The sequence below is a fragment of the Eubalaena glacialis genome, chromosome 17 (genome assembly GCF_028564815.1).
Source record: "Eubalaena glacialis isolate mEubGla1 chromosome 17, mEubGla1.1.hap2.+ XY, whole genome shotgun sequence".
NCBI classification, from domain to species: Eukaryota; Metazoa; Chordata; class Mammalia; order Artiodactyla; family Balaenidae; genus Eubalaena; species Eubalaena glacialis.
In genome coordinates this window covers 3,173,510-3,185,243 of record NC_083732.1, presented here as the reverse complement: position 1 = coordinate 3,185,243, position 11,734 = coordinate 3,173,510, and the positions used below count along the sequence as shown (strand labels likewise).

The 11,734-nt window shown below is 49.7% G+C and overlaps 1 protein-coding gene across 1 annotated transcript; it reads right to left on the bottom strand.

The window, feature by feature from the left end:
- Positions 1–9,118: 9,118 nt before the first annotated feature.
- NPBWR1 (neuropeptides B and W receptor 1) lies at positions 9,119–10,111 on the bottom strand. The gene has a single exon (XM_061172058.1). The coding sequence runs from the start codon at positions 10,109–10,111 to the stop codon at positions 9,119–9,121; it is 993 nt and encodes a 330-aa protein (XP_061028041.1).
- Between the last annotated feature and the right edge of the window lie 1,623 nt (positions 10,112–11,734).

Sequence of the window (11,734 nt, the reverse complement as noted above, 5' to 3'; positions counted from 1 at the left end):
TTACTTGTTTGGTTGTATAAGAGGTTACCTTATTGGGAAAGGTTAGCTGTGATTGTTTGTCCTTAGGGTTTGATTTCAAAACCTTGAGGCATTTACAGGCTTAGGTTTGGGTTTGCTTCCTTAGGACGCTAAGGCACCAGAGCCATCCCAGTCTCATGGCCTCGTTTGTTTAATTTAACCCCATTATGTGACAGATTCCGTTTTACATGTATCACAGACTCAGGTAACTGGGAAGCACAAGCCTGCCCTCAGGGTGCTCTCATTCCAGTGGGGATGGCAGACAAAAGTCAGGGAAATAAAGAAATAAAATACCTAGAAACTGTAACAGAAACAAACAGGGAGTCGAAATAGAGAAGAGCAGTAAGTAGTAGGGCAAGATCTTCTGAGGGGACAAAGTCTGAGGACGAGAAGGAATTGGCCAGGTGAGAGCTGGCTGACATCGCTGGCCAGCAAAAAGCAGGTGCGAAGGCCCCGCACAGAGAAGGGCTGGGGGGTGAGGGCAGCGCTGCAGGGCTGGGGGGTGAGGGCAGCGCTGCAGGGCTGGGTGAGCAGAGTGGAACCATGCGGTCCCCCGGAACACAGCAAGGAATCTGGATTTCATCCAAACTGTGATGAAAATCTACTTAAGAGACACATTCAGGGCAGCGAACGGAACAATTTACATTTTCATAGAATCAGTCTTGCTGCTACGTGGATGGAAAGTGAATCAGAGAGAAGTCAGAATGAAGTCAGGACATTGGTTACAGGGTGTTTCAGGAAAGGGTAGTGGCTTGTGCTAGGGTGACTTCAGGGAGGAGGGGGAGAGGGCGGGAGGGAGAGAGGAAGAGGGAAAAGGAGAGGGAGAGAGACAGGGGGCAAGTGCAGAGCCCTGAGTGCTTATTCAAGATCTACTTTAAAGGCAGAACCAAAGCTGATAAACTGGACACAGATGCAGGAAAAGGGAAAGAAACTGAGAAGAAACCTCCAGAAGGGGCGAGGTGTCGATTAGGGGGGGAGGGGCAGAGGTTTGAGTGAAGCACAAATGTTCTCCTGGGGCTTGTTCACATAAGGCTGCTTTGAGACATCTGAGTACAGATGGTGAGGAGCAGTTAGAAAAACAAGTCTGCAGATGAGAGGAAATGTTTCCTGGACAGGAGATCTGATCATTGTCTCTTGTAGACAGCATATATATGGGTCTTGTTTTTGTATCCATTCAGCGAGCCTGTGCCTTTCGGTTGGAGCATTTAGTCCATTCACATTTAAGGTAATTATCGATATGTATGTTCCCATTACCATTTTCTGAATTGTTATGGGTTTATTTTTGTAGGTCCTTTTCTTCTCTTGTGTTTCCCACTTAGAGAAGTTTTTTAGCATTTGTTGTAGAGTTGGTTTGGTAGTGCTGAATTCTCTTAGCTTTTGCTTGTCTATAAAGCTTTGGATTTCTCCATTGAATCTGAATGAGATCCTTGCCAGTTAGAGTAATCTTGGTTGTAGGTTCTTCCCTTTCATCACTTTAAGTATATCATGCCACTCCCTTCTGGCTTGTAGAGTTTCTGCTGCGAAATCAGCTGCTAACCTTATGGGAGTTCCCTTGTATGTTATTTGTTGTTTTTCCCTTGTTGCTTTCAATAATTTTTCTTTGTCTTTAATCTGTCAATTTGATTACTATGTGTCTCGGCGTGTTTCTCCTTGGGTTTATCTTGCCTGGGGCTCTCTGTGCTTCCTGGACTTGGGTGGCTATTTTCTTTCCCATGTTAGGGAAGTTTTCAACTATAATCTCTTCAAATATTTTCTTGGGTCCTTTCTTGGTTTTTCTCTGTTAACCAGAAGTTAATCAAATGTCTGATTAAATTACAGTTAAACATGCCACAGTGATGCTGTATACAGTATGTGTGTATGCATACAGGTATATATGTTAGAGTGCACAGTATATGTGTATGCACACATGTATGTATATGTTATAGTGTACATTATGTGTGTATGCAATATGTGTGTATATGTTATAGTACACGGTATGTATGTATGCATACATGTATATATATGTTAGAGTGCACATTATGTGTATATGCGTACATGTATGTATAAGCTACAGTGCACAGTATCACACAGCACTTAATGTCAGCTTGTCCTGTCATTAGTCATGCTAAATTTGATTCCTTGATAATACCACCAGATTCCTCCTTTACACATGTATATCTTCTATCCTTGAAATTAACAAGTAATCTTTGGAGTGATATTTTGGCATCACACAAATATCCTTGTTCCCAATAAATCTTCCACCTGATAATTTTGTTATCTATTGATAAACCTTGCTTGAGTCAATTATTACAAAGTGGTTCATATTCTAACTGCAAAATGGTGATTTTTTTTTCTAATTCTGTCTTTTCTTCTGCATTTATTAGCTGTCATTCTCTGCAAAGAAGAGTTTATGGCAGCTCTTTTTTTCATCGTTGCGGAATGATTGAATGCCATAAACACTGTAAGTAGAAGGTGAATGCAGCGAATTCAGGAGTGAAGGGAACAGCCTTTGAGAAGGTGGAAGGAAGGGACACACATGGGTGCGGCTGATGTTTTCCTGGGACGCGCTGCTTCACGTGACGGGACGGAGGAGGGAAGGTGAGGGGCTTAGAGGCTTGGATGTGAGGTCAGAAAGTAAGTCCACTCCTAGCCACACCCCAGGAAATGATAAAAGAAGATAAAACATACACGAACACGAAAATGCCATATAGTAATAAAAAATTATTTAAAATAAGAATAGTAAAGGAACAGCAATAGAGGAATGGCAAAGACTATTATACTTTCACTCTCTATAGAATATTATGTCATTAAAAATTATAATTAGGAGACCTATAGGAAGATAGGAACCCAGCAAGTAAAAAAAAAAAAAAAAAAAATCAATATTTTTTGCTTGAAGTTTTCTGATTTAAAAAAAAAAGCTAGTACAGCTGCCACTGCAAAGCCTGATGTTCTGCATAAATCATCCTTAAGGGGACAGGCAAGGCCTCTCTTTACAAATGCTTTAAACAAGTAGGCTTATTTTATCAATGTGGCTCCTCCCACTGAGAATAACAAATAAAATTCATAAACTATTATTCACAAAGAGAATGTTTATTTTGAAGAATGTTTATATTTCAATATACTAATGGCAGGGGGGGGGAAAAAAGCACTTTGAAGTATGCCAGCAGGCCAAAGAAATAATTCTTATATGGTTTTTTTTTTTAAAGCTCTACTGTCAAAAGATGTCTCTGCCCTGGGAAGCCTAAATAATCAATACTTTGATATTTTAAAACTATTATTAGTTACTCAAATGATTCTAGTTTACTATTGTAAAATATAACTTAAACAATGATCTGGCAAGAAAAAGTGAAAGCTTCTGAATGAGATCAATTAAAAGCAGGCCCAAATCAGTTATTTATGTAATGATAGGTGAGAAAATAAAATCTTGTCTGGTATGTCAGCTTTCACCTCAATAAGGTCACATATCCCAGTGACATAAGACGACAAGCATTTGTTCTCCATGGGGACATGTCAGCCGAGGGGCATGCTGTTGCCAGGAGCCCCTCAGGGAACCTGATTTCATGGGTCTCAAAGGCAGCCTGGCAGTATCTGAATAATCCTGCCACGTCAGCTGTGCTGGGCACGTGGGTGGTGCTGAATTACACAGAGATTCAGCTCTGTTTCAAGTGGGTTATGCTTTCTCGACAGACTGCATGTAGGTATCTCCAGGTACCAGAATGCTTGTTGTCAGAGAACACTAGGATTTTCGATTGCTTTTCATTCCAGACGTTCTATGACATTTGGATGACATATCTACCTTTACACACTAAGCTTCTTGCAAGGAACTGATTTCTTACTGAGTTCCTCTCAATAAGCTGGTTTACTAAAATTTCATCAACGTGTTATACACACACACACACACGTGTGTGTGTATATACATACCCATAGGACACATATGTATACACACATAGAGTGCAGTTTAAGATGATGGCGTTCATACGTATTCTTGTTATTTTCTCTTAAGCCCCTGTTACGACAGTAGCGGAGTAATTTTTAAATGCACAAAGACAGCTGGATCCAGGGCGGCAGAGACGAGACGTCAGCAGGTTGGAAAGAACAGGAAAGAGCAGCTCCGGGCAGCAGACGGGAGAAGCGCCAACGGGGGCGACGCGGGCTCCGTCCCAGCTGATCTGCCTCCAAAGCCCCCGGGAGGCCCCAAGCCCCTGGGAGTCGGGGCGGCTGCAGGATCCCACACAGGGGCTGGAAGCGTACAAGGAGAGCTGGGATGCCACATCTGACCCCCGCAGCCGGGTGACTCCCCTCCCCACCCCGTGGGGGGCAGAAGTTCTTGCTCTGGAGAAACTGGACCCAGGTGTGTGCTGGACCCAGGGAACCAGGCAGGAGAAGACAGGAACCAAGTGTGGGAACAAAAATAGGGAGATGGAGTGAAGTCTGAAAACAGAATGAGCGAAGAGACCCTTTGAACACAACTAGCGTCCAGACGTGCCAACAGCCCCCCTCCTCCCAAATCTCATAATGTCTAAGAGCAACGAATTAAACCATTGAGGTGTAAACCTGGCAACCTCTGTCCCTGCCAGGAGGGATTTCCCAAAAGAGAAATCCTGTTCTGGCTGGTGGGAGACATGCTGCTCATCCATTCTGACGTTTCTCAGAGATGCCATTTTCACTTTCCCTCCCTTTCCCCATCTTTTTTTTTTTTTTCATTTAATTGATGTGATATGATGTCTTTGTGTAACCTTGTGAGATATGGCACAAATAAATGTACCTTGCCCTAATTTTAAGGACAGTATCATCCATTGCAAAACTTTGTTCTGTATAAATAGAAGCACCATTAACATTCTGTTCTACTTCAATGGCACACCTGGGTCACAGGTCCTTACGCACAAAGCAGGCAGATTACAACGTACCTGGTGCATTTGCAGTTGAACACTACGTGCAGCCAGCTCTGGTCAAGGAAATTTTATTCTCATATAAACTTTAACAACACCATACACTTTAAAGACTCTGAGTTAGGATTGAAGTTTTATTATGAAACCTTGTCTTCCCTGTGTACCACATGATGGAGTACTAGTAGGTATCTTGCTTGATCCATGTTTTCTATGGTCTAATAATTTCAAATTATACATTGCAACCAATTTCATCTCTGCTGGAATGGGATGAGACAATTCCTAGAATAGGAACCAGATGGGCTCTGATTGGTCTTGATTGGTCTTTGTGTCCTCGCCAAAACGACCCACTTCCTGTATCTCACTTTGTATATAAAATGGGAACCAAAGTGCCAGACCCGAAGCCATCCTAGTAAAAGAGCATTAAGGGAAGCATTCTTTGATGTCTTCCTTAGTTGGATAAGCGGAGATCATGGCCATCTAGGAGGAACATTGTTTGCTGTTGTTTCCCTGAGGAAAGGAGAGTTTTCTGGAGGTCGAGGGTCTTTTTGGTGAGATTCTCTACCTTGCACACGTGTGTGCCACGTCTGTGCATTCTGTTAGCTGAAATAGTAATGTGTGTGCTGACAACTTAAGCAATTTCTCTTCCCTTCTCACTCTCCACACAAGCTGCTCAAATTTTCAAGAAATGAATACGATAAAAAGCTTATTATCCTTTTTCCGTCCAGCATATGTACTAGGGTTTTTGTGCTAATCAGCAGTTTGACATCATTTTCACAATCAACCAAAATAAGGGGGGGGGATTTCATTCTTAACCTTATCCTATCAAGTACTTCTATTTATGCATTGCTTATCCATTAGATAAGTTTTCCCTGAAGGCAGTATTTTTAAAACTAATGATGCATTGGGACTTCCCTGGTGGTGCAGAGGTTAAGAATTCACCTGCCAATGCAGAGGACACGGGTTCGAGCCCTGGTCCGGGAAGATCCCACATGCCGTGGAGCAACTAAGCCCACGCGCCACAACTACTGAAGCCTGTGCTCTGGAGCCCGCAAGCCACAACTACTGAGCCCGCGTGCCACAACTACTGAAGCCCGTGCACTTAGAGCCCGTGCTTTGCGACAAGAGAAGCCACCGCAATGAGAAGCCCGCGCACCACAACGAAGAGTAGCCCCCGCTCACCACAACTAGAGAAAGCCTGTGCGCAGCAAAGAAGACCCAGTGCAGCCAAAAATAAATAAATAAAATGAATAAATTTATAATAAAATAATATTAATGATGCATAAATACTAAGGTGACTGAATTATGGATCCCATGTTCTCAGGAAATAGAATATTCACTCTTCACCCAGAATGTTTCAGCTTTTATTTTAAACAGAGCTTCTGTGCAATGGACTCGCAGGGTTTCTGCATATCTCAAGAGAACGCCTAAGCACATACATTACACAACTGTACTAAGTTAAGTAAAACCAAATGGACATTTTAAAATATCAGAAGTGGTATAACCAAACAACACAGTTTACAGGAAGACTGCAAAAATCAAACACAGAGTTAAAAGCTCTGCAATGCAATGATGTAAGTAAATTCTACTTTGGCATGACTATCGGCATATTTATTCTACCTAGTACCCAAGTCATAAGAAGGAAGTCTGAGACTTACAATCTGGGTTTCTACATGCTAATAAGAAGGCAACAACCTAGAAGTAATGATATAACAGTCTATCCAATAATTTAGAAAGTGAGGAGGAAACTGAAGTACTGGGTCCCACTTAATCACACACACACACTAGGATGCCAATCCACGCCTTGCTGTGTGGACAACGCAGCCATGTCAGTCCTGTGTTTTTCCAGCAGTCTTCTTGGTAGATTCCACGACAGCCAGGCTGATCTGTGGGAGGGATGATGCCGTGGACAGGCGGATCACACTGCTCTCCCCCGATCTGTGTCCAGAAGATGTCAAAGTACAGCCACTGAGTTTACGAAGGCAGATGAGGTTTCAAACCCAGATTATCACCCTTGTCTGTGTTTGCGGCCAAGTATCCACTTTACTCTCTGTCCATTACCTTAGAGAATGTGGTAGCTACTCTAAGCTTAAATTTTTAATTTTGAAAATACACTGAGGATTCACAAAATAATTTTGTGAGTCATAAAGAAAATCAATAGAATGTTTCCAAGTAATTTGAAGATACTAAAATGAATTCCAAGAGGCCTCTGAAGCCCACCAGCAGAGGACTGTTCAAATGCCATGATGTACATCATTCAAAATACATTTGAGATGGAAAACCATGTTTTGAAAATTTTACTATTATTTGTCACCCAAGGTAGGTTTCTAAATTTACATTTTCTAAACTAATAGCTATGAATTATCGCATTATTCCTAATTACTCTGAGAGCTAAGGAAGCAATTCTTATTCATGGAAATCAGCAAGGGAGTTAGCTTCTTCCTTGGGAAAAACCCACGGGAGAGTTTTTCCTTTTCATTTATTTTGTTAGAAGTATTTTGAAGCTAAGTAATTGAGAAAGTGGTTAATGCCCATCAAACTAAGTAAACAAATTCTGCCAGCAACACTCATAATTTTTATCACACATAACGCTGACCCTGGGAAACAAATACTTTTAGAAATTTTCATTCCTGTTTGGAATTCATCCCAAAGGGAAAAAAATGTCTTTTAAAATACTCATTAATGACTGTAGTCTGGTTAAAGCTCTGCCCTCAGGTCTGAAGTGTAAACTGCAGATGGCTGGGCAAAGCCAATGTCAGTCCTCTCTCTTAATCCACTTTTGTCTCCCAGAAGTAGAGATAAAATATAGGGTGCTGTCTGGTCTCCCTTGTGAGACCAGACATCTCCCAGTTGCCGTCTGGGACTAAGAAATAAAGTACAAATAATCCACAGTTCCCTGTGGAAAGGGAACCAGGAGAGGTTATCATGAGGGCGTCGGTCATTTCAGCTCCCTGGGTCCCCTGAGGCGAAGAGGATGAGGAATACGAGGAGAAAGGGAACGGAGGGATGGATACGCATCTCCTCATCTCATTAACTCCCCCAAAACGTGTGAGATTAGGACACACATACTTATAAAGTTCTCGGTCTTCAAAAGCAATATGCACACTAAGAATTGCAACGAACTGCTCCAAGCTGTACTAGGTCGACGGGGGCTGAGGGGCGTTGGTGTGTGTCGGGGGGAGTGGAACCCTCTGGAGAGAGAAGCGATGACGAGTAACCGAGCCACGGAAAGAGCGGTTTCGCAGGTGCGCTCACCTGCACACACACAGCTGTTTTTGGATGCTCGGCGCCCGCAGTTGGCTCCGCCAGGGGGCGCCGCAACCCGGCCGTGGATCCGGCCCCAGGCCCTTCCCGAGCCCGGCGGCCGGGTCCCCGCAGGGGCAGCGGGGGTGGGAAAGCGGAAAGGCAAAGAAAGAAGAGGCTGGGACAAGAGGGGGTCTGTCACCGTTCTTATCACTGCTGAGTAGGCATCACAGCCAATTTCCATCCTCCTGCATCCAAAGCCCCGGCCTCTACTAGACGCGCGCACACACACACACACACTCACACTCACTCACTCACTCCTGATCCGCCACCCGAGCTGTCTGTCTCCCCCGTCAAAGGCCCGGGCGGCCTTAGCATCTCTCCCCTCGCACCTCCGCGGCGTGGGAGCGCCCGCGCGCGCCGGACCCTCTTCCCCGGCGGCGAGAGCGCGCGGACACGGTGGGGGCGCGCGCCAGGCAGCCTGAGCAAAAGCACAAAAGGTCGCTGAGGGAAACTGGAGAAGCCAAGCGCGGAGGCGAGCGCGGAGCCGACGCCGGGGCGCCCGCGGCATCCGAGGGCCTCTCCCCTGACGGCGCCGAGGGCTCCACGAAGAGCCGGGCTGCGGACGGCTGGGGCGGGAGGCGGGAGGCGGGGGCGACCGGAAGAGGGTCCCTGCAGTACTGCCCCCTTTTCTCCCCTTCCTCCCCTCCGTGTCAAGCTCGGGGGTCGCCTCGGCGCCCTTGGGCCTTAGGGAGAGGGAGAGGTCTGTGCGCTCTCCGCCGCCTCGGCCGGTGCCCATGTCCTGCGCGCCCGCGCACCACCCGGAGGGCTTGGCACACTGAAAGGGCGGGCGCGGCCAAAGCGCGTCCGAGTCCGCGGGGCCTGGGGAGGGGCCCGAGAACCTGCGTCTCTAGGAAGCCGGTGGGCGGGGGGCGAAGCTGCGGCTCAGGGACCACCCTGAGCGCCGGGCCGCCGGCTCCCGGCGCGCCGGCTCAGGCGGCGGCGGCGCGACACGGCAGCAGCTGGCGGAGGCTCCTTCGGAAGCTGTCGTCCAGGAAGGCGTAGAGGAAGGGGTTGAGGCAGCTGTTGGCGTAGCTCAGGCTGGTGATGAAGTAGGAGACGGCGATGACCACCGGCGTCTGCGGGAGGTCGGTGGTGAGCGCCACCACGGTGCTCAGGTGGTAGGGCGTCCAGCAGAGGAGGCACACGGCCAGGATCGCCACCACCAGCACGGTCACCCGCTTCTTGGCGCGCTCCAGGGCCCTGGCGTGGTTGTCGAGGCGTATGGCGCGCAGCCGGCACAGCAGCGTGGTGTAGAGGACGCAGATGGTGGACACGGGGAGGGCGAAGCCGAGCACCAGCGTGTAGAGGCGGCTCGCGCGCCACCAGAAGGCCTCGGGCTGCGGGAAGACCAGCACGCACTGGCGCCGGCCCTGCTCGTCGTCCAGCCGGGCGAAGATGGCGAAGGGCAGCACGACCAGCGTCACGACTCCCCACACGGCCAGGCTCACGGCGCGCGCGGCGCCGTACGTGCGGCCGGCCACCCGGCGCGACTCGGCCGTGGCCAGCACCACCAGGTAGCGGTCGGCGCTCATGACCGTGAGGAAGTACAGGCTGGAGAAGGTGTTGTACTGGTCGATGGCCACGATGAGCTTGCACATGAGCTCCCCGAAGGGCCAGCGCCGAAGCAGGAAGTCGGCGATGTTGATGGGCAGCACGAGCGTGAAGAGCTCGTCGGCCACGGCCAGGTTGAGGATAAACAGGTTGGTGACGGTCTTCATGCGGGGCGCCCGCAGCAGCACGAACAGCACGGCCGAGTTGCCCGCCAGCCCCACGGCGCAGATCACCGCGTACACGACGGGCACGGCCACGGCCAGAGGCGGCGGCAGCGGCGGCAGCGGGCCGGACGCGTTGGGGCAGCCGAGCGCGGGCGCGGGGCACGACGTGTTGGCGCGCTCCGGGCCCCAGGACGACGCGTTGTGCATCCTGGCCGGGGCCAGGGGCTCGGTCCCCTCGGCCGCCTGCCTGCGGGGCTCCGCGGTCCCGGGGGCCCGACCCGCGCCGGGGCGCTCGCGACCGCGCTCCGAGCCCGTCTCCGGCCTTCCCGGGGCGGCGCGCTCCCGCCGGCCTCTCAGCGCACGGGCGCCGCGGACGCCGGGGCCGCAGAGCGGAGCGGAGAGCGCCGGTTAGGCTCGTCGACGACGGGCAGCACCGAAGGGCGGTTCCGAGGCGAGGGGGCGGCTCGCCGCCCAACCTGCCCCACGTGATCGCTCTCTGCCACCTGTTTCTTTTTTTTGTTGTTTTTTTCCGAGGTGGTAGATTCTTTTATTAATCTTCCATGGGAATCAACCTCCATCACCTCTCCTTCTTGGGCTTTAGATTCCCCATGTCTGAAATGAAGAGATTAGACCAAGTCAACTCTCAGTCTCTTCCAGCTTGAACAACATCTAATCCTGTAACTATCTCGGTATCTCAGTTCCTGGTCAACACCTTCCTAGTTGAGGAAGGGGATTTAGGGTCCAGAGCTTGGAGGGGGCAGGGTTTTGTTCAAACAACCACTTTCTGCCACCTGTTGAACTCTTATTCTGACCCGCTGGCTCCAGCAAACGTTACCCTTAGGGGGACAAATACAAACCCACTGGCCCAGCTCTGGCCCCCGCCCGGCCCCCGGAGGCCCCGGTCACCCCAGCGAGCCCGGCAGTGGCCAGCTTCGGGGCCCCGCGGTTCCGTGCGCGCCGGGTAAGAGCGGGCCCAACAGCAACCGCTGCCTCCCCCGGCCGGTCCGGGGACGGGCCTGCTTCTCCCGAAGCGCTCCGGGGTGGGGGGGGGGAACGTGGGGCGGGAGCGGCCGGGGAGCAGGGGCGGGGGAGGCGGCGGCGCCCGCGGGCCGCGCGGCCCCGCCCCGTGCGCGCGCCCGGAGCCGGCCTCCCGCGCCTCGGCTCGTCCCGCCCCCAGCGCGCCCCGCCGCCCCAAGCAGCACAGCCGCGAGCCGAGAGCAGCCTCACCCGAAAATTAAGGAATAACTTTCTTCGTTCCGGTAGTGTGACCTCACTCCGTCTGAATTCATGAAAAGCTCTCCTGTTGAGAATTAAATGAAAGAAAAGCAAAGGTAGGGCGTTACCGGGTCTATTTGAAACGGAGCGCAAGGCAGTTAAGGCTCCCGTTCCAGTTTTTTTAACACCGTACCCCCAGCGGGCTTCTGTAATTTAAAATGTTAAGTTACATTCATATTGCAAGGCTATACAGAGGGAACGTGCACGCAGTCTTCAAATGCAAATCACCCGTTTTCTATGACTCTGGTCTCCACAAGGTTATAAGGTTGTTAGGAACACGTCATGGTCGACAATCGGAGGTACTTAAGGCTTCCTGGGAAAAAAAAAAGAAAAAAAATATTTATAAATATATACATATAGATAAAGTGCTTCCGATTCTCCCCTGAAGAGAACTGCCCCGCGGTCGCAGCAGTGCTGTCCGGGCCCCGGCGCGGGCTCCGAGGGCCTCCAAGTCTTCCTCATTCAAGAGGACCTCGCCTTGGGCACCTCATCGCTGAGGCCCGAGTGAAATGAGCTCAGTAGTAGTTCTCTCCAAGTCCTGTTTTCGTCCTCCAC